At 36.7% G+C, this 21,871-nt stretch overlaps 3 protein-coding genes and 1 long non-coding RNA gene across 4 annotated transcripts; 1 reads left to right on the top strand and 3 right to left on the bottom strand.

Moving 5' to 3' along the window:
- Positions 1 to 1,918: 1,918 nt before the first annotated feature.
- Positions 1,919 to 4,398, top strand: LOC148920883 (uncharacterized). Its single transcript, XM_089047332.1, has 4 exons — positions 1,919 to 2,125; positions 2,240 to 3,125; positions 3,354 to 3,589; positions 3,631 to 4,398. Exons 1-4 carry the CDS (start codon positions 1,919 to 1,921, stop codon positions 4,396 to 4,398), a joined length of 2,097 nt encoding a protein of 698 aa, XP_088903458.1.
- A 549-nt stretch (positions 4,399 to 4,947) lies between these two features.
- On the bottom strand, positions 4,948 to 5,830 carry LOC148920882 (uncharacterized). The gene is made up of 3 exons (XR_016123379.1): positions 5,624 to 5,830; positions 5,277 to 5,539; positions 4,948 to 5,188 (listed from the first exon to the last, which is right to left on the bottom strand). It is a non-coding gene; the product is annotated as an uncharacterized LOC148920882 (long non-coding RNA).
- A 5,091-nt stretch (positions 5,831 to 10,921) lies between these two features.
- LOC148920881 (uncharacterized) lies at positions 10,922 to 12,590 on the bottom strand. Its single transcript, XM_089047322.1, has 3 exons — positions 11,826 to 12,590; positions 11,276 to 11,447; positions 10,922 to 11,173 (listed from the first exon to the last, which is right to left on the bottom strand). The coding sequence occupies exons 1-3, from the start codon at positions 12,419 to 12,421 to the stop codon at positions 10,922 to 10,924; spliced, it is 1,020 nt and encodes a 339-aa protein (XP_088903448.1). The 5' UTR covers positions 12,422 to 12,590.
- A 4,327-nt stretch (positions 12,591 to 16,917) lies between these two features.
- LOC103343736 (transcription factor MYB1-like) lies at positions 16,918 to 20,580 on the bottom strand. Its single transcript, XM_008247376.2, has 3 exons — positions 20,390 to 20,580; positions 19,677 to 19,806; positions 16,918 to 17,514 (listed from the first exon to the last, which is right to left on the bottom strand). Exons 1-3 carry the CDS (start codon positions 20,511 to 20,513, stop codon positions 17,037 to 17,039), a joined length of 732 nt encoding a protein of 243 aa, XP_008245598.2. The 5' UTR covers positions 20,514 to 20,580; the 3' UTR covers positions 16,918 to 17,036.
- Between the last annotated feature and the right edge of the window lie 1,291 nt (positions 20,581 to 21,871).

Genomic DNA, 21,871 nt, shown 5'->3' with positions numbered 1-21,871 from the left:
CGGGCCTATGGGCGGGCGGGCTTCAAGCACCCAAGCCTAGTCCGGCCCAAGGCGGGCAGCCATCTCAAAGCCCATAACGGGCGGGCCGGCTTTTTCCAATGGGCCGGCGGGCCCCATCGGCCCATGAGCCCGCGGGCCAAATGATGAGGCCTACTCAAAACACTAACATTCTTAGCATCGGTTTTCATCAATGCATGAATTGAGTATGAGCTTCCCCTTCTGAATGCCAAGAACTAGTTCAAAAAAAGTGTGAAGTCTTACAATTTCAGCTGTAACTTAATTGTTAAATCCAAAGCTTCCATTTCCTTTTTTCATGTTCTCTTGGCCATTAAGTGAGGGAGTATTCTGTTTAGTGTTAGTTGGCTTGTTATGGCATCAAATCTTAAGTAGTCTGGACCACACATTCTCATTCTATTCAATGTGAAATACCAGAAGTCCAAAACAAGAAAAATTCTCATTGTGTTCACCCTTTAGTGGGTCCATAAACCCTTCCTTACGTCCGTTTCGCCGACTGCCATATGCCCACATTTTAATCCATTACATAATCGTCTACCATTGTTCATCCACCAACCATATCCATACAACATGTATATAGACAAATTGTCGAAAATATTAAGCTAGCCATTACAATTATCCAATCAAAACTCTACTAAAAACTAACAAAATGGCTGCTTCACATCACAACATCCCATCTACGCCGCCCCCGGCGACATTGTTCAACGGCGCAAGTCTTTGGGTTCATGCCTACGAGCCGCTGCAAGATGATGATGCACATGACCATCATCCGGGGCCACATCGCTGAGGTTCTCTTCTCGTGTTGGCCTGGCCGTGACAACCCGGTCATGTACGGTGGTTGTGGGTGGGTACGTTGGTGGTGAGTTTGGGTGGTTATGGATGATGGTGCGGTGGTTGGTTGCAGAGAGATGATGGTGCGATGGTGCGGTGGTTGATATTTGGGGATAGGGATTGATCGTCGGGAATATGGATTGATTTTGGGGAGAGTTTAGGGATTTTATTTTATTTTTAATAGAAAATTAGTGAAACACCCAATTCTAGACATTAAACTATAATAAAACCCTAGACTATTTAAAACATATAAACACACCCAAAATAAACCCAAAAACCAACAGCTGTCAATTTTTGGATTTATTTTTTATGTTAGATTACGGTTTTGACCTTTTGGTCCGAATTCTTTGAAACAGGCCCAAAATTCGCCAGCTAGGATAGGAATTTCTGAAAATTTACGTTGGTGACCTCATAAAAACCTGTTTGGCAAATTTCACAGATCAAATATTCCAAACGAGCTTCGCTTCTTGAACGGCGAGCTTCGTTCACCTCTTCGAACGAAGCTCAGATGATGTGGTTTCAGATCTTCTTTTTGGATTCTTCTGAGCTCAGTATGGTGTAGATTGGAGTTCTATTGCTTCAATTTTTTTGTTCTTTGTTGTTTGATTTGGTAATTTGTGGATTGATATTGCGCTGCAAGAGACTCGATTGGAGCTTGGTGCGATCTGTGATCTTCTATTTTGAGGTATTTCGATTTTTTCTTGTGAATTCATATTCGTTTTTTGAGGATTCGATTATATTGTAGTCTGATTTTTGGTGATTTCATGTTCGATTAATTAAGTTGCTGATTAGGTTTTCGTTTCTTTTTGTTTATAATTTGGATTGATTTCAGATTCGTTTTGATTGTGGATTTGCTCTTGTGTTTTGATTTGAGGTGTGGTGAAACTTTTGTGATATTCGATTTGGTTTTCATATTAATTGAGGTTTTTTCAGTTGAATCTGAGTATATTCGTGTTTTTTCTGTTTATGCACTATTGGTTTTTGAGTCGACTATAATTCACTGTTAATACTCGGCATCCACTGTTATTGCTAGTAGTCATTTTTGTTTTGTTTGTTGTTTTTTTGTATAGATATGGATGATTCGAGAGTGGCAAAGTGCACCTATGGTGGTGGAACTTTAATGCTTATTTTGTCTTCAACTACTACTTTTGATTGGCTGTCTAACGAGTTGTGTAGTAGGTTCAAGCTGAAGTTAGGTCATTTTGAGTTGAGGTACTCTTATACGGATTGCTCCAATTGTTTATTGGAATTGGATGATGATTTGAAAATCATGTTTATGGTATGTGGACTGACGAAGGATCAATTAATTCACATTGCTGTTAGGGATAAAATTTGTAGTGAATTATGTTCAAGCTGATATCTGAACATAATTGCTTCTCCTTTTTTGTTGGAGGCTGTTCCTAACAATTACAGTTTTGCACAAGATGAGGATACATGTAAATATTCAATTCAAACTGGTAGTATTGTTGATTCAAGTGCAGCTTCTCCTTGTTTGAGTATGGATTTTGATGGTATTAGCAGTGAGTATGGAAGTGAATATTTAGGCAAATATGGTAGTTGTGGAGGTCGTAAGTATTTGTCTACTGATTGGGAGGGTTATATTACTCATGAGGGTCAGAAGTTTGAGGGTGGAGTTTGTGAATTCCGTGATAAGTTGGCTAAGTACTCGATTGAGAATGGTTTTAAGATGAAATATTTGAAAAATGAGCCTCGTCGTGTTACTGCTGTGTGTGCTAAGAAGGAATCAAATGGCTGTGAGTGGCATGTGCATGCTGTTAAGTCGAATGTAAATGGATTTTTTTATATTAAGAACTTAAATAATGCACACAGTTGCAGTGGTTTGATCCGTGAGAAGAGAAATAAGGCAATGGGTTCTCGTTTGGTGTCTTCAATTGTCAAAGATAAGGTTCGTAGCAATCCTTTGGTAAGGCCTATTGAGCTGATTACTGATTTGAAGGAGAATTATGGATTGGATATCCCTTATCATGTTGCGTGGTATGGGAAGGAGTCGGCTACTAAGGATTTGCATGGTGATGAGGAGTTGTCTTATGCTCACCTGCCTTGGTATGTGAATGTTTTGAAGGCCAGCAATGTCGGATCTCATTGTGTGCTTGACTGTGGCGAGGATGGTTCTCGTTTCCAGCGGATCTTTATATGTTTTAAGGCCTCCATTGATGGTTTTCGGTGGTGTAGGCCTATGCTGTTCATTGATGGTACTTTCGTCACAAACAAGTACAAGGGTACTCTTCTAGGAGCTACTGCAAAGAATGGAAATAAAGGTATGTAATGTAAATGCTGTAGTTGTTGACTTCCATTGAGTGGTATGAACAGTGTAGTTATGCAAATGTAAATGCTGTAGTTGTTGACTTCCATTGAGTGGTATGAACAGTTTCTATACTGTTCATACCCTGCATCTTAGTATTTTTATGCATTGTAGTTTTACTCTGCTTTATGTGGTAACACTGTTACAGTTCAAACTAACTAATATAGTTCTCTGTTTCTTGTAGAAGTATTCCCTTTTGCCTTTGCGATTGTATCCGGTGAAACTGTGGATAATTGGAGGTGGTTTCTGGAAAGGATATCTGAAGTCTTGGTTGATGAAGGTAGGCAACTTACATTCATTTCTGATAGGCATGGTGCTATTATCGATGCTGTTAGGACTGTTTTTCCTGCTTCTCCCCATGGTTTTTGTCTATATCATTTGAAAGAGAACTTGAAAAAGAAGTATCCGCATGCTTTGTTGGTTCCTCTTTCAAGGATCATATTTTATGGCTTTTTTGTAAGTTGTTGTATGCACCGACTGTTGAGGAATATCAAGATACGTTGAAAAAATTAAGAGATGATGGCGGTTCAAAAATAATTGATAAGTTTTTGGCTGATCTCCCTGTCCAAAATTTTGCTAATGCATTTTTTCCGGGAAAGAGGTATGGGGAGGTTAGTAATGCCTTGTCCGAGTCGTTTAATTCATGGGTTAAGGATGTGCGTAGGCTTCCAATTTATGAGATGATTGACACTGTTAGGATCAAAATGATGGAGATGATTTCTAGGAGGAAGCTTGCATCCGAGAAATGGAGTAGTGTTTTGTGTCCTGTTATTGAGGATGAGTTGAAGACTTTAGCTGCAAAGGGTCGTCATTGGAGGATATGTCGCGCGAGTGAATCTGTTTTTGAAGTTCATGCTGATTTGAGTGTTATGGTCAATTTGGACGAGAGGTTTTGCTCCTGTTATCAGTGGCAATTGCTTGGGTTTCCGTGTCAGCATGCGATTCAAGTTATCCAACATTCCGGGTTATGTTTGTACAACTTTGTGGATGAGTATTACAAGGCAGACTTTTATAAGGCTACTTATGCAACCCCTATATTTCCCATACCTGATATTGAGAAGCCTCCTCCTGGAGATGTTTTTCTTCTACCTCCTCATACAAGAAAGCCTCCGGGACGACCTCCGACAAAGCGCTTCAAGTCAAGCAGTGAAACTAAAAGGCAGGTGAAGTGCAAGAGATGCGGTTCTTGTGATCGTCATAATAGGAGGACTTGCAAGGTTCCTATTTGATGTAAAGGTTCTGAGTATAAAGACTTGAATGAGAGTAGTTAGTTTTTAACTAGTTAAAGTGCTATGTGATTGATTAATGACAATCATAGTTGAAAGGAATAGAAATTGATATGCAAGTTGTTAATACGGTGAAATAGCAGTCACTGCATATGAATACACTTTGAATTTTTGGTATTAATACATAATATTTACCATTTTTGGTATTTTGCAAATTTCGGTTTTGAAGTTTGATATGAATTAAGCATTACTGCTGTTTGAATAATCTATAAATGAACGAACGCTATTTAATGCTCACTGTTCATGCCATTGTTGAAATTGAAAGATAGTTCTATGACATGGTATTAACAATTTATTTCTATCAAATAGCATTAACATTGTATTGAGAGTGCGTTGTTATTTGTTGCAGTTCACCTTTTTAGTTGTTTTAGTGCTATGGAGACCATTATTTCAGGTTACATACACTGTTAATTCACGTAAATAAACTGGTTTTTGAATAAGTACATAACTTGAATTTGAAAATCACTTTACTTCAATGTTCTAAACCTACACAAGTCCTAAGAAACTACAATATAAGCAAGAATTTTGGCAAAATATTTGATTACAACTTCATTATTTTGCATTTCTCTCTTCTCTTTCTTTGATGGAAATCCAACTTCTTTCATTGCTCATAATTTTCATGAGGACTTCTTTTCTCATTTGCCAGACCTTTTCTTTGTTGAAATCTGATTCTATTTGTTGGTCTTTGGAAAGCTGCTTCATGAAGTGCATGACAAAGACGCCACAATCATTGCTGCATAATAGAGATACGCATGCAGGAGTTATTTCAGTATTTTTTTAGTTGAATAGGATGAAAGTTTCACTGTTATTGCGTAACTTACGAATTGTTTGCTTGTTGGGGACATTCTCTGTTCTCAGTCAGCTTGAAGTTAGTAGTATCATGACAAATCAGATACTTCATTGTCTGAGCATATTCTGGTGTAAGTTCGTTGCTGGCAAGTATTTTTGATATCATTCTAGCTGAAGCTTCATTAAGCCCTCTCGGCATCTTGGCATCAAAATCAGGAATTTGGACGAGTTTTGTTTTCAGTGATACTGCAGCACATTCCTTAAGAAGACAGAGGAATATATTTGCTGTCTCAACCTGCATCATAGTCAAGTATGTGCTTAGTTTCCTTTAAATTTAGTGTCCTATGTATTAACAGTGTTAATCACCAGTCTTACTTACCAAAACAATTGCCTTCTTGTGATAATATTGGAGAGTTCGTTCTGATGTCCCCCTGAATGAGTTGAAGTGTGTCCATTTTGCTGCACCGGTGTCAAAGACAAGCAGCGTATGGTGGTTCTCATCTGTAATTGGTATGAACACTCTATCAACTCTTCCAATATTTTCTAGGAGTGGCATATAGAAAGCATGATATGTCAGCTTGTGTGAGGCACCTCGCAAAAACATCTGCAAAAGTCATGTGTTGGTGATTAGTGAGCATGTTGATGATATAAAATTGATGTATTAGATGTGATCTTACATAGTTATTGGCGGACAAATATGCATTTTTCTGTTTCTGAGGGTTCTGCTTCGCATTATCATTAAGTGCCTCTCCATAAGCATCGATGATTAGTGCAGAAATTGGACCATCTCCCATCAGCTTTTCAATGTTATGTTTGTACAATATTGTCCTATTTTGTACGTAAAAAGCGTCCCTGCGACAATAATGTTGTTTAAAAATGATAATCTCATAATAGTTTAATGACAAGACAGTTCTATGACATAGTATTAACAGTGTAATTCTATGACAGTTCTAAGGCATAGTATTAACAGTGTAATTCGTGATGATTGGCTTACTCATCGTAATCGATGCATTTCGTAATTTTCCAACTTCTTCTTTGATATTTCATCCAGCCTGTTGTAGACCTCATACATGTGCAACTGAAGGTATGTATCTTTGTCCTCCTTTTTTTTGTTGGCTGCTTCATCTTCGCTTTGGCTTGCTCTTTTTCGCCTTTCTTATGTGCTTCGGGGTATGTGTAATCTGATTTCTTTGCGGCTTTCTCTTTTCTGTCTTTGATTATTTTGATGCCAGAGCAACTGCCGTGTTCCTACTTCTTTTGCTTGCATGATAACTAACTTTTCAGGAGTTTTTCCATCGGCGTTCTCATCTTCATCATTAGGAGATTCTTGCATCTCCAATTCACTTTCTTCTGCTATTCTCTCATCTTTTTTCTCCTTATCAGCTTGTTCTTTCATCGGAATTTCTCCTTGTTCACCTTGTTTGATTTTTTTTCCCATCACATGTTGCAAAGAGGCAATAACAGTGTCTTTTTCTTTCATGCTCTCAATGCAGGACAACTTTTCCCCTTCAAGTAGTTCATGTTGTTCCTGTAGTGTCTCCTATTTGATTTGAGCGCATGAAGTTCCCCTTGTAATTTTGCACCTTCTTTTTTCTCTTGCTCAAGCTGCTTTTGATATTTCAATTTGTTGCTCCAACTCTTCTTTTTCAGGTCCATATTTGTTGAATGAATGAATTTTTCTTTATGCAGGATTCTATAGCAGATGCATCATATCCTTCGAGTATCGCCTTTTCAATCCAATAGTCGATTGCTTCTTTCATTGCTGGATTTTCTCATGGGTAGGGGCTATTTCATGCTTGTAGTACTCGGGATTGACCCCACTATGTCCACAAAAATGGAGTCAAGTCTTCTTCTTGTTTGTCAAGTTCGGGTTCATTCTTTGGACATTAACAGTGTCCTCCTCCGTCACCGAAGTCCGCACTAAGGTCAACTCCTTGTTCTTCAATTTCATCATCTGCTTCGCATTCCAATGATTGTGCTGGTGGTTCTTCAATTTCATCATCTGCTTTGCATCCCAATGATTGTGCATTGTCTTCATTTTGCTCCTGTTGTGGAGTTTTTGTCTGGGTTGCACTTTGGTCCACATTTTCATGGAAGTGAAGTTCTTTACAGGTAATATGATCCGCTTTTTCCTTTTGTGTTTGACTCTTTATCATCACAAATATTAGAAAGGAAAAAAAAAGTATTAGCAAATTTATATACATGTATATGTGTTTGTACACTATCAATTCAGTTTTGAAATATAAATGTTGGATCATTGTAGGTTATCTTACCCAATCTTTAAGTGTGATAACAAAGTCATCATCCTCTTCATTTTCTTCTTGTTCTTCATGGTCTGCATGATCAGTCTTTGTTGCTTCTTCTTTTTCATTGTCAGCAGCTTTTATCTGTTGAATTATTGGAGTCAGTAGTAATTATGGTGTACTAACATTATATATGTTTATGGAAGTAAGAAAAATGCCTTAATGTTTTCATATGTTGCAATATTCAGCTTGATATTGAGCTCCGGAAGGCTCCATTTGACATGGTTTGTGATCTTCTCTTCCAGAATTGGACTGATCAGGTTAGTTCTTTCACACAGCCAATACTGCAAACATGTTTTTCAATATAAAGTGTTAATGCACATGAAAACAAATAATATAACAGGATTAACAAATGGATGTAGTTTCTTACCAGGATTAGCACAAGGCAACCACTGACGCTTGGTTGATTTGTCTTGTCCTTTTTATTTTTTATGGCTTGGTCCAGTCCATAATGCATGTAATCTAAGACTCCTTGTGCCCAGTTGTAGCTGTTCATAGCTTCTAATGTGTCGATCATAGTCAAAAAGGTCCAAGCCATTGTCGCCCCAGAGTTGCAAAAGAGATTTGTGATGAAGAGCTCTAGGATTAACAACCTGACAACATCCATTGCATTCTTCTTTCTGTCATCTGCTATTGCTGTGTTCAGACACCTATCAATCTCAGTTTTTGTGATTTTTTTTGACTTCTCGAAGTACTTCTTTTCGAAGGCCAAATTTGTTCTTGTGGAAGTTGTTGTGCTTGGCAACTTGTTTCCTTTGTTTGGCAATCCAAAGATGTCAGACACATCATTGCTTGTAATTTCATGCTCGTTGCCTTCACTGAATTTGAATTTTTTGGTTGCGGGGTTGTAGAGTCTGATTAGTTTAATTATTTGATAATTAGACTTCTGGCATTCTACCTTGGTTAACTGACCTTCCATGTAAGCCTTGATGATGCTCCAGAATGGCGTTTTTTGTAGGATCTTGAGGACGTCCTTTCTTGCTGCAAGCTTGTCTTTTACCGTTTGCAATGTGTTGTCAAATGTGAGCATGTTGCTCTTGATCTGCACATAATCTGGGTTATTGCGTCTGTTTGGTTGAGGTTTTTGTGTTTGGGATTGTGTTTTTTTTGTCTTCGTTGTTTTCTTTGGTTTCAGTGTGTTTGCGGATTTGGGTGTGGATAGTTTGGCTTTTGCTGTTGTTGGTGGTGTGCCTTGTGTGTTTCTTGATGCTGTTTTGTGCTTTTGCTGGCTTGTGATCCTTTTGTATGCTTTTTTTTTGAATTTCAACCCGGTTACCTTTTTCCATATGACCACCTGCAAAGTGAAACAAATAGGTTACTTTAACTAAACAAAAGAAAGATGAAACATAAGTATTAATACTTCTATGACATGGTATTAACCATTTACTTCTATGCATTTGAACCTCATGCTTCTCTTTTTTAGTGCACTACGATTTTTTTTCATATACATTTCTAGTGCATGTTGCACTAGAAGAGCAAGATGCATAGAAGTCCCAGATTTTGATTAACAAAGGATGCTACATATTTTGGTCTTCAAGTGCACTGCTTTGCAGTGCACTAGAAGAGCAAGATACATAGCATGCTATATATTTTTGGTCTTCAAGTGCACTGCAAAGCGATGCACTAGAAGAGAAAGATGCATAGCAGATCACAGATTTTGATTAATAAAGGATGCTATATATTTTGGTCTTCAAGTGCCGCTTCGCAAAGGCCCTAGAAGAGCAAGATGCATGGTATTAATAGCAGTTGTGACATGGTATTAACAGTTCAAGTTCTATGACATGGTATGAACAGTTGTGAAACGTATACATTTGCAGTCGAAACATGCGTCTTTTCAAAACATTGCTATTGGACTTTGACGTTAAGAGATTTTGTAATACCTGGGAGTCTGATAGTGATGCTTTGTCAGCCATTTGTGAAGAATCTTGAGTGTTTGTTTCGTCATTGTTGGACCTTTTCGTTGGTTACCTGTATTAAACGTGGTACTCTTGCATTAGTTAGCAGAATCTTAAGACGAAAGTGGAAAGTCATTGTGGGTTTTTGAGATTGTACCTTTCTGTCGATGTTTATGGAAGAAATTTTCTTCCCTTTTTCCTGGTTGTCCTTGTGCTCAGTTGCTTTTTGTAGTGTCGATTTTGAAGACTTTTGGCTATGGCAGAATATAACTTCGATTCGCCGGCTTTCTCGTTATGGAGTTTGTCGTTGATTGGTGGTTATGGAGGTTGTCTCCTGCCTGGTGGTTATGGAGGTTTTCGCCTGCTTTTGGAGTGGGTCGCGTCGCAAAGATCGGAGTGAGAGGGTGAGTGGGTTTTTCGCTTTTTGGGTGCGTGCGTGTACTCTGCGTTGAGATATTTTCTTTTTTTTCAATGGGCTTAGTGAAATTGGGCTTTATTGGCTTGTTGAGTTTTCTGGGCTCTTTTTTTGGTTTGTTTGGGCTTTTTTTTGTCAAATTAGACTGGGCCTTTTTTCTGTATTTTTCTATGGCTTGGTTGATTTGTTTTGGGCTTTATTTCGTTTCTGACCTTGATTTTCTCAACTTGGGCTGGGCTTTTTGAAAGTCACTGTTAATACGCATTTTGAACACTGTTAATTCGCAGTTTGAAATATAGAAGAAGCTATAGAGTAACAATTTTTTACATTTGAATCTCACTACACAGTAACTATTTGACATTTGAAAGTTAAGAAGCATCAAAAGATTTTGGTTAGAAGCTACATATTAACAATTTGACATTTGGAAGTTAGAAGCCGAACATTTACTATTTTATAGTTCTAAATTTTGTGAAATCCATGCTTTCATCCTTCATTCTCTTTTGTGAAATACCAACTTTTTTCACTTTCCATTGTCTTCAATAAAACTTCTTTTCTCATTTCCCACACATGCTCTGTACTCAAGCTTTCTTCAATTTGTTTTCCTTGTGACAACTTCTGCATGTAGTACATGACAAATACTCCACAATCGTTTCTGCAAATTCACACACACACATATATATATATGCAACATTTAGTGAATCATAGTTTAATTTGAATTGGGGGAAGAAAAGTGTTATTGTGAAACTTACGACTTTTCAGGTTGTTGGGCGCATTCCCTGTCCTCCTTAAAGTTGAATTTGGTGGGATCATGTTTCATCAGATATTGTATTGTTTGAGCAATTGCTGGTGTAACTTTCAGGTTTCGAAGAAGTTTTGCAATCTCGTCGGTCAATTCTTCATTGTAGACGGGCTTCTTGAACTCAAGAAGTGTGAAGCTGTTTTTTTCTAGAATTGTTGGAGCACATTCCTTGACACTATTGAGGAAGACATTTGTTGCGTCTGCCTGCATTGTAGGCAAGTATGTTGTTAGCTTCACTGATTAACTGTTTTGTTCATACCTTGTATTAACAGTTCATAGTAGGAGTCTGTCTTACCAAAATTATTGCTTTTTTGTTGTAGTATTCAACGGTTTGCTCTTTCCCCCTCAATGAGTTGTAGTGCGTCCATTGCAATGAATTGGTGTCGAAGACAAGCAGGGTGTGGTGTCCGCCATCCGTTATTGGTATGAACACCTTTGAAGTTTTCCCTATGCATTCAAGGAGTTTGACAAAATATTCATCGAATGTTCTTGGGTGCATTTTATCTGTGAGATACCTCTGCAAAATTAATAGTTTCGGCATTAGAGAGAATGTGAAAAGTATAGGAAGATGAATAATTTGTGATTTTTACTAGAAGTAATGGGATAGCTATGATCTTACGTATGCGTAGCACGTGATGTATGCATTCTGTTGTCTTTTAGGGTCCTTCTTTTCATCATGATGAAGTATCTCGGCATACGCATCTATGATTTGTCCATAAATTTCAGCATCTCTTAATAAGCTTTGTATGTCATCTTTGAACAAAATGCTTGTCCCTTGCCAAAAAGCAGTGCTGTAACAGTATTTGTAGTTAGAAAAAATGGCAATAAAATTGAAAGAACTGTTCAATAAAGTTCCAGTATAGGGTAATAATATCTGCTTGTTTCCTAAAAAACCTTTTTCTAACGCATGTCTACCATTGTAAAGTTCCAGTATAGGGTAATAACACTGCTTGTATCCTATGAAATCCTATATCTAATGCATGTCTATCACTGCAAAGTTCCAATATAGGGTAATAACACTGCTAGATTCCTCTGAAATCCTATAACTAATGCATGTCTACCCCCTGTAAAGTTCTAGTATAGGGTAATAACACAATGAAATCCTATTTTCTAATGCATGTTCAATAATAGCATCTTGCATTGAAAATGAATGAAACACATTGCCTTACCCATCAACTGAATTTTTCCAGTAATTTCTCAGCTTTTCTTGTGAGAGTTCATCCAGCATGTTGTAGACCTGATATGTATTCCATTGCAGGAATGAACCTTTGGCCTTCTTCTTTGATTTGGCTGGTTTTTTTTGTGCCTTTCTCTTTTGTGCTCTCGTCTCTGCTTTAGGGAATGAGGAATCTGGTTTTCTTGATTTTATCTTTTCTGCTTCACCTTCTTTCTTTTCTTCTTTATCCTCTTCACTCTGCAGTTCTTGCGCTAATTTTTGATCTCTCAACAAGACAATAACAGCTTCCTTTTCATTAATAATGTCCAAGTAGGAAATCTTCTCTGCAAGAAGTTGATCATTTTCTAGCTGCAGCTTTGTCATGTAGGATTTTTCCTGATGAACATCTAATTGTATGACTTTCTTGTGATGTGCTGCTTCCTTAACCATCTTCTGCAGTTGCTGCTGATGCTTCAATAATTCTTCTTTTTCATTGTACAGCATCTGAATCAATTTATTCTGTTTAATGCAAGATGCTATTGCATCACGGATCTTTTGATGCTCTCCTTTCTTCGTCCAATATTCAGCAGCATTATTGATCGCCATCATATACTCTTTTGTAAGCTGTATTTCATCCTCCTTGTATTCTGGTACTGATCTAACAATTTCCTCAAACAACGTTGAATTCCGGTATTCGGGATTTCATTTTGGAGGTCTTCTTGTACCTGGTGGTGTTGCTGGACTTGATGTTCAGCAGCATCATCATGGTCTCCATTCACTTCAGACATCCTCCTCCTCTTCATTTTCTTCTTGGCAGCATCACCATGCTCTTCATTCACCTCTTCACATCATCCTTGTCTTCACTCACTTCTTCAGCAGCATCATCATCATGCTCTTCATTCACTTCTTCAGCACCATCATCCTCCTCTTCATTCTCTTCTTCAGAATCATCATCATTCTCTTCATTCTCTTCTTCAGAATCATCATCTGGCTCTTGAGCTTTAGTGCTTTTTATCTGTTTGTTGAGTAGAGTTAGTATTAAGAGTGCACTTCTATGACATGGTATTAAGAGTGTAATTCTATGACATGGTTTTAATAGTGTACTTCTATGAAATGGTATTCATAGTTTACCTCTGTGACATGGTATTCATAGTTTACTTCTATGACATGGTATTAACAAGTATGTACATGACATGGTATTAACAATGTTGTCATATCAGCTTGCAGATTATTTGAAAGGAAAGAGTACCTTTATCTGGTTGTTGTTTAGATGATGAAGCTTCGCGCTGAGTTCTTGAAGACTCCATTTGACAATGGTGTCATTTGTTCTCTTCCAGGAATTGGAGTGAGCAGGTTAGATCTTTGACACAGCCAATACTGCACAATATTTTTTTGAAATATCACGTGTCAATTCATATCATTAGAATAATGCTACGAATTTGCAGTTTGGAGATTTGTGTTCTTACCAGTATTAGGATTAGGCAGCCACTCACGCTTGGCTGCTTTTTTTTGTCCTTCTTGTTCTTCTTTGCTTGTTCTAATCCAAAATACATGTAGTCCAAAACTCCTCGAGCCCAATTATATTTCCCCATCTCTTCTAAGGTGTCTATTGTGGTTGTATATGTCCAAGCAAGTGTACAACCAGAGTTGCAGAATAGATTGGTCATGAAGAGTTGTAGGATTATCAATCTTGTTACATCCATAGCACCCTCTTCTGTTTCATCTTCAAGTGCTAAATTCAAGCACTTATCAATTGAAGTCTTTGTTATCTTCTTATACCGCCGAAGTATTTCTCTACAAACTGCAATTTTGGCCTTGTTGAGGTTGTTGTGCTTGGTAACTTCTTGCCACTGTTTGGCAAGCCAAAAATTTCAGCCACATCATTGCTTTTCATCTCGCTGTCAACATCATTAAACTTGAACTTCTTTGTCTTTGTGTCATAAACTTGTATGAGTCTCACAATGTCGTAGTTAGACTTCATGCACTCTACCTTTGTTAACCTTCTCTGGATATATGCTTCTATTAATGCCCAAAAAGGTGTCTTTGATAGCAGTGTTAAGACATCGTGCCGACGTTCAAGTCTCTGTCTGATGTTGTCAATTATTGTTGCAAAAGAGAGCATGTTGCTCTTGATCTGCACATAATTGGGTCCTCCCATCTGCTTGGCTTCTTGTTTGTTGTTGTTTTGGATGATGACTGTTGGCCTTTTGTTTTGGAGTTTCTTCTGGCTCTTTCGTTCTTCATCTTTTAATTGGTATACCTGCATTAGAAATAGGAACACGACAGTAAAGTATCGGTGTTAATACCCCATACTGGAACTTGACAGAGGTAGACATGCCTTAGAAATAGTATTTCATAGGGAATAATCAGTGTTATTACCATATACTGGAACTTGACAGTGGTAGACATGCCTCAGAAATAGTATTTCATAGGGAACAATCAGTGTTATTACCATATACTGGAACTTGACAGTGGTAGACATGCCTTAGAAATAGTATTTCATAGGGAACAATCAGTGTTATTACCATATACTGGAACTTTATCTATACTGGAACTTGACAGTGGTAGACATGCCTTAGATATAGTATTTTATAGGGAACAATCAGTGTTATTACCATATACTGGAACTTTATAGCCATTAATCAGCATGCTAGCCGCTAAATTAGTGACTAGAGTAATGGTCCTATGCAGTCAGTCCTATAGTGAAATCCAATATAGTTTCAAGATTTTGTCCTACAGTGAAATCTAAAATACTGTTATTACCCTAGACTGGATCTTTGTAGCAAATAATCAATATTACAGTAAAGGTTTGGTTTGTAAATGTCTTACCTTTGAAGCGTTTTCTTGTTGAAATGGTTCTCTGAAATTTTGTCTAGGTCAGTGTCTGGTGTTTATTTTTGAAACGAGATCAATCTTGGTGGTGGTTATGGAGTCTCGGTTTCGACGACGATGAAGACGAATTGATGAAGACGATTTGACTTGATGAAGACGATGAGTGAAGTGAAGAGACGTTTTGCAGAGAACGTTTAATGAAAGTGCTGGAAGTTACGGTTTACTTTTTTTTAAGTTACGGTTTACTTTTTTTTTTTTGGACGAAAGTTACGGTTTGGGCTTGTTTATAAGTTTGGGCTGGGTTTGTTTTGGGTGTCTTTTGAGTTTGTTTGGTGTTGGGCTTGATAGTGGCAGACCTGTAATTTATAGGAACTTGAACACTAATTTGTTATATAATAAATGGATTTTGGGTGTGTTTATAAAGTGTATTCTATGTGGGGGTTTTTTATAAATTCAGGTCCCATTTTGGGTATATTACTAAAGCTCCCTATTTTTAAAGCATAGAGAAGGAAAAAAATTATTTATTAATTTTCCATTTTATTTATACATTTTTTAATTAAACAAGTAATTATTTTATTTTATTTTATATTTAATTCAATTTTAAAAAAACAAAAATGGGACATTCACATGACACATCATCACTTATAGTAAAAAAAAACTAAAATAACCATGACACGTCATCAAAACTGACAAAGTTATTAATGGAGATAACGGTGCGGGTAAAGTGATATTTGACCGAAGTTTCAGGGGCATTACAGTAAATAAGTCTCCAGGAAACTACTTACTCAATTTTCAATAAATGCATGCATTGAGTTGGGTTAAGAGCAGTTAGCCATACACTTGAGGTCTTGTGTTTGAATCTCTCCTTCTCTAATATCGTTTGCATAAATAAAAAACGTATATGGTAATAAATTCGGGCATATGTGTAATAGTTATTTTTGTTGATAAACTAGAATATTATTTATGTAATAACCCAAACCCAAAATTAATATTTAATTATTAATTTATTTGAGAAAAAGACTAAAATACCCCTAGAATATTTTATTAGTTTAAAAGTTGACTTTTTGACCGGGAAGGAATTTGAGGATTCCAGTTGTACTGTTGCGTAGAGCGCGATAAAACGAGTCCGTAGACATGTAGTGGACTCAAAACGGAGTTGTAACGAAGGAGTTACGAGCAAAAGAAGTTCAGTGGCATAACCGTAAATATCTCGAACTTCAAATTTTATAAACCCAGATTTTTCTGGGTTTCGGAAGCAGAACGAGCCGACTTTCTGCGCTGATTCCTCTCAGCTCCGACCCCCGATTCAGGCAATACCAGTGCCAAATGAACCACGAAACTTCCCTCTTCCAACCCCAGCCCTTCGCCGCCATGATCCGCCGCCATAGTCGCCGGAAACAGCCACGAAACAGGCGGCGCTGGACAGTTTTTGACAGAACTTCCAAGCGTTCGTTCTCCGTCGTCCGGCCACCAAATCGGACGAGTGAGGTATGGTTTTCTAGCTATTTTTCATGCTCTAGCTGCTGGTTGGGTAGGATTTCAGAAATTTCTAGCGTAAATAGCTCGATTTACGAGTTAGGTTTCAGCCGGTTTTCGAGTCACTGTTCCGGCCATTTCCGGCCACTTTTTGGGGTTGGTCCAAGAACAAAAGTGGTTCCAAATAGGGTGTTTTACCTAGGATAGGAGTCTTGAACCGAGATGTTGAGATTTTCCGGCGAGGCGTTATCGCTTTAGGCACCACGCGCCAAAGCACGTGTGGCGGCCGTGGGCAGCAGGGTGGGGACCACAGTCAGTTCTAGAGTGATCTCCTAGTCCTCACGAGCGTATAGGATTTCGCGGATCTTATTTCGGATAACGTTTGAACCCGAACGGATCTCGCTTTAGTGTGCAATTTCAGAGTTCTATATGTTTGAACCGTTGGATCGTAGTCAACTTGGTATGTTGATCTAGGTTTTCCGGATCGTATAGTATTTGACGGATCGTAAAGGGAGTCGGATACTCAAGCGTCAACCCTAGAGTTTGTTTTACTGGATAATTGAACCGATTCAGTCGGGCGGTGAAAGAACTACGTGTGGCTTGATCCTCAAAAGGGTACGTAGGCAGCCTCTGATTCTGGCGCAGCCACGAGATAGGGCCCCGAGTTTGTGTTATCGCTTCCGGGCATTTTGGTCATTTACGACCACAGCACTTTAGGTGTCAGTTTGATTCACCCGGATTCCAAAGTGGAATTTGGGTCAGTCGTTTCAATTTATTTGACTACCAAGTGTAAAATATTAAAATGTTATTACAGAATATTAAAATGCAAAAGAATTCAACAGAAATAAATGTTTAAAAAGAGATGCACAAGAATTCTACTGGGAAGACATAGACCCTCTAAACCTTAGTTCTCTCTCTATTTTTCTTTTGAAAAATTCCAAAGATGAGAAGAGAAGTCACTGTTACTCAGCAGGCCTTCGTCTGCAGAATTTACACCAGTTCCTGTGTTTTGGGCTATATTTTCAACCCAAAAGTTTGCGAAGAAATCTTCCTCCAACTGAAAACCAGAACACATTGCTCTTTCAACACTGTTCGTATCAGCTAACTGGCTTTTCCACTCATCAATTCCATTTTCTATAGGCGGTGATGATGGCAATGGCCAGTTAAAATTCTCTTTTAATTGAATATACTGTAAAGTTGGAGCTGGGCTGCTCAAACGATATGACTTTTTGGAGAAGGTTCGTGGTTGAGGCCTTAATATTACTGTCTTTGTTGTTTCTAGGGTTTTATCATTTTCGGCCCTAGAAGACTTATTTTTCCTTAGTCGGGTACTCCAGTAGTTTTTCACATCGTTTGATGTTCTTCCAGGAAGTCTTCCGGCAATCAACGACCACCTAAATGATGTGCATACATAAAGAAAAAGGATTTGTTAGAAATTATATTATTTAGACATTTTTAAAAATACATCATATTAGAACAAGTGAATTTGGAAAGACCAAAAAGTCATAAAAGGAAAGGGATTAGATTGCAATGTTTTGTTTGTTCATGTCTAAGGGCTCGTTTGGGACTGCTTCTTTAGGAAGTACTTCTACTCATAAGTGTTTTTAGCTCATAAGTGCTTTTATTATAAAGATGTTGAAATATTCATAAGAAATTCAAGTGTTTTGAAGAAGCACATAACAGGTGCTTCTCCAGAAAATACTTCTATAACCTATAAGCACTTCTAAACTTTTTGCCAAATGCTATTAGAAGCGTTTTTTTGTTGTAAGAAAGAACAGTCAAATAAAAAATTGCATATGCTAGTTATATATTGAATGGTTCGAAGATTGATACTATTAATTAATAAGAACTTGAAAATTTGTTACATCATATCTAGAAAACGTAGAAATTTGATTTGTGAAATTTCCCAAATAAGAGTTGTGTGCTATCCTATTGAAGGGCTTGCCATAGTTAAAAAATGAGCATTTTTCCTCACATCATTAACCAAAGTTGTATGTTCACCACCATTTTTAAAGGATGACATTTGTCCTATCGTTAACCTTGGTTAACTTTTATGTGAGAATTAAAGAAAAAATTGATAAAGGGCCCAGAGCACACATCCCAATTCTCTCTCCCCTTTTTTTCTCCATTCCCCCTCCCTCCCTCTATTCTTCCACGCAACTCTCTCCCTCACTCTGTAACAAGCTATCAGATTTGATAATAATAAATGCTACATTTACCATATTTTTATCCCACATGATGTGGCATGTCCATATTATATGTCACATCAATTAAATCAATAAAATGTATTTTAATAAATAAAAAGTTTAATTAACAGTTTTTTTAAAGTGGTTAACAAATCATAAAAGAAAAGAAAATGTTAAATAATTTTAATTGATGTGGTTGTCCACCTCATTTGCCACATAATATGGTAAAAGTAACATTATTCATAATAAATATCTTATTAAGTACCATGGAATCAAAATCTAGTCCACTACATACTAATCCCTTGTATGCTACTATAATATAGACCTTTTCTATTTAAACCCCGTACTTCTCTATGTTCACTCCATATTCTAAGTTTAGCTCAACTTCTAATTCAAATTTTGACAATTTCTAAGAAAACCTCACTATCTTCCCAAACTATCCCTAAATACACACCTAGCAGAAAAAATAAAATGAAAAACTCATCAACCTCACACCCCACACCCTACAACCGGTTATCTTGCCCCTTACCACTCTAAGTTCACCTTAACCTCACAAATAAAAATACGGTTGTCAAATGTCTAACAGTATTATTTTATTACCATTATTATTATTAAAAATTTGAGAATAAAATAGGAGATTTTGATAGAGAAATATTGACAGTTAAATTAATATGTAAGTTACCATTATCAAACAAAATGGCATCCTAAAAGAAAATTTAGTCAGAGATATGTCTACGATGATTGTAGCCTTCAATTGACATATTCTTATTTCAAGTTTGGTTTGGAGGCTTTACTTAATGCGAAACCAATTAAAGCTATTTTCCTTGGTGTCCGAATTGGTGATCCTATTGCAGTATTTTGATTTTCCATATTGGCAAAATCATAATCAGACATATCTCTGGTAATAGGGTGTAGAAAAGTTTGTGTTTTTCTAAACTTAATATGAAGAGTGGTGGGGTGTGTGTATAGATTAACTAGAGTTAAGTATTAAGTTGGATTACATTTTTTGTCTTGTTACATAATAATAAAACTTAAGAGCTTAATGATTTAAGTATTGCGGTGAACAAAGAAAAGTATGGGATTTAAATAGAAAAACTCTATATATATCATATTGAGTAAATAACATAATTTGTCATATTACTTTTCCTTCTGGCTGTGGTATTCTTTTTTCTTTCTTTTTTTCATTTTGATATTACTATTGAAGATTTATATGGTTGGGTTATGTATTAATTTGGCTGTGTTTTATAGGATGAGTAACAAGTACTTAGATTTAACTGCAAAGTACAAACATGTCGAACAAAAAGAACAGAAAGTCCTTCATTCCTAGCAACTTAGAAAGTTTGCTACGAAAGAGATCAGATTGTACTTGCCTGTTTCCTAAAAGCTTTCGAAGCCTAACCATTAGATCCACTTCATCTTCTGTAAAATCTCCTCTTTTGATATTTGGGCTCAAGTAGTTCAACCACCTCAGTCTACAGCTTTTCCTGCACCTATTCAAGCCTGCATGTATAATTCATAAAACTTACACATAAAATCTTCCTACATTCTCCACAAAAAACAATTTAGGGCATATTTGATAACCATTTTTATTTTATTTTTTATTTTTCATTTTTTGTGCTAGAAAATAGAGGAAAATAAGAGTGAGAATGGGAGTCAAGATGAGATTGAGAGATAGAATGATAAGGAGGAGTCACAAAAGTGAAAACAATTTCAAAAAGATTTCAGTTTTTAGTTATTGTTCTTTTGTTTACTCATCCATCCCATCCTCCACCCTCGTGTTCCCTCTCAATCTCATCTCCACTCTTATTCTCACTTTCATTCTCCCTCTTCTTTCTCTATACCCTAGCACAAAAAATAAAAAATAAAAACTAAAAATAAAATTTGAAATGATTATCAAACGAGCCCCTTAGTTTCTTTCTTGAATAAGTCCAGTTATAAGTACAGATATAAATTTAGTTAAAAAAATTACTTGCCTCCTTACTCTGACTCGCTCGTACAATCGAATAAATAAATTACACTTTGTCACGTCGTGCATACAGAAAAAGACCAAGCAAGCAGTGTTTCCAACTAATAATAATAATACCTGCTTTGAGAGAAACCTGATGCCATTTGCCTTCACCGTACTGTTGAATGTATTGCCTGAGAAGTTCATCTTCCTCTCTAGTCCATGCACCTTTTCTCACTCTCAACAAATTATTACCCTCCATTTCGTGGGGATACGTCGTACACACTTGTCGAAGCCTCCAGACACCACTTGCCTAATAAAGGGTCTCAATATGATATGCAGACAAAGGTATCTATATATAAATACTCTTGCGTACGTGCATCTCTGCCCTCCATACAAAGGGAAGACAAAAGGTATAACATTTCTCCTTTTCTTTTTCTTTCTTTCTCGGGTGTAATTTTTTTTTTAATTAATAAAAGAGATAAGTTTTGTGTGATCCACAATTACAATTAGACGAAAATAATTGACGTAAAATCCTCATAAATATATACAAACAATGGCGGACTTAGAGAATTTTCAGAGAATGGGCAATTTTTAAAAGACTAAAAATTTGAAAACAAAATTTAGACAACTATTATCTTTAGAATTTAAATAATACTAATGTCACTCATAATTGATGAAAAAAATAACAGTACAAACAAAACATGGAAACCTCTTTGAGACATTTAGTTGAATACATAGCAGGCGCTAGCTAAAATTTTGAACGGTGAGGAGTATGTTTTTTGAGGCATCAATTGTTTTGACAAGAAAAATTTATAAATTTACTAATTAATATTGACCCATAATAATGAGTATAATGTAATTAGATATACGTACTTATTCATCTAAGCAGAATAAGCAATCCAAAAATATAAAAGTGAGAAATAATAACTTATAAAAGCCACAAGAAATATTACCTCATAAAATATATCTTCAAGACTAACCCATCAACACTTAAATTTGCAATGAAGAAATCTTCGAGAGATTTGGGTTGTGGGTTTTCTAGATGGAAGGGAATCCTAATTTGCTCACATGGTTAATTGATTATGGGATAATTAAAACGTTTTTTGAGCTAGAGGATACTAAGATGGTTAAAGTGGTAATTTGCCGAAAGTCAGAATTGCATCAATCAATACTCCCCGTTTCATTAAACACCTTCTGAGCTGGAGGATAACAAAGACGACATCGTTTGCTCTGCAAAAAATTGAAAACAGAAAGCCCAAGTCATCTTCCTCGTTTTGAAACCCCCTGCAACACACCTTAGATGCAGAATCTTAGGACCAGCAGAGGTGCATAATCCAGCCTTTTCACAGGATTTAAGGCAAGGGGAGGTGCAACTGCTCCTCCTTATGCCTCTGTAGGTCCGCCTCTGTATACAAAATTCAGATATTCAATTAGATCTATTAAATATATGTGAGTAATAAGTAAAAATGACCATTTTATTTGTTCAACCTAATAATGATGATTGTGATTGGTCATATAGATGTCGATTTCTTTGGCTGGGTGTAAAGTTGTACTGTTGTACATTTCTGATTTGATAATATTTTGAAAACAAAACTACAAATAAATAAGGAGAAAAAT

The sequence above is a fragment of the Prunus mume genome, linkage group LG1, assembly GCF_029339155.1.
Source record: "Prunus mume cultivar Tortuosa linkage group LG1, ASM2933915v1, whole genome shotgun sequence".
Taxonomy (NCBI): Eukaryota; Viridiplantae; Streptophyta; class Magnoliopsida; order Rosales; family Rosaceae; genus Prunus; species Prunus mume.
The sequence above is the reverse complement of the archived record's forward strand: the minus strand, read 5'-3'. Positions and strand labels throughout refer to the sequence as shown.

Bases quoted from the DNA above. Each gene is read 5' to 3' on its own strand.
- LOC148920883 (XM_089047332.1), top strand. From the start codon at position 1,919: ATGGATGATTCGAGAGTGGCAAAGTGCACCTATGGTGGTGGAACTTTA. The intron at 2,126-2,239 runs GTATGTGGACTG...TTTTTGTTGGAG, and splicing joins ATTTGAAAATCATGTTTATG to GCTGTTCCTAACAATTACAG. The intron at 3,590-3,630 runs GTTCCTCTTTCA...CTTTTTTGTAAG, and splicing joins AGTATCCGCATGCTTTGTTG to TTGTTGTATGCACCGACTGT.
- LOC148920881 (XM_089047322.1), bottom strand. From the start codon at position 12,421: ATGATGGCGATCAATAATGCTGCTGAATATTGGACGAAGAAAGGAGAG. The intron at 11,448-11,825 runs GTAAGGCAATGT...ATACTGTTACAG, and splicing joins TGGAAAAATTCAGTTGATGG to CACTGCTTTTTGGCAAGGGA. The intron at 11,174-11,275 runs GTAAGATCATAG...TTAATTTTGCAG, and splicing joins ACATCACGTGCTACGCATAC to AGGTATCTCACAGATAAAAT.
- LOC103343736 (XM_008247376.2), bottom strand. From the start codon at position 20,513: ATGGAGGGTAATAATTTGTTGAGAGTGAGAAAAGGTGCATGGACTAGA. The intron at 19,807-20,389 runs GTATTATTATTA...TTATACATGCAG, and splicing joins TCAGGTTTCTCTCAAAGCAG to GCTTGAATAGGTGCAGGAAA. The intron at 17,515-19,676 runs GCAAGTACAATC...CACATCATTTAG, and splicing joins CGAAAGCTTTTAGGAAACAG to GTGGTCGTTGATTGCCGGAA.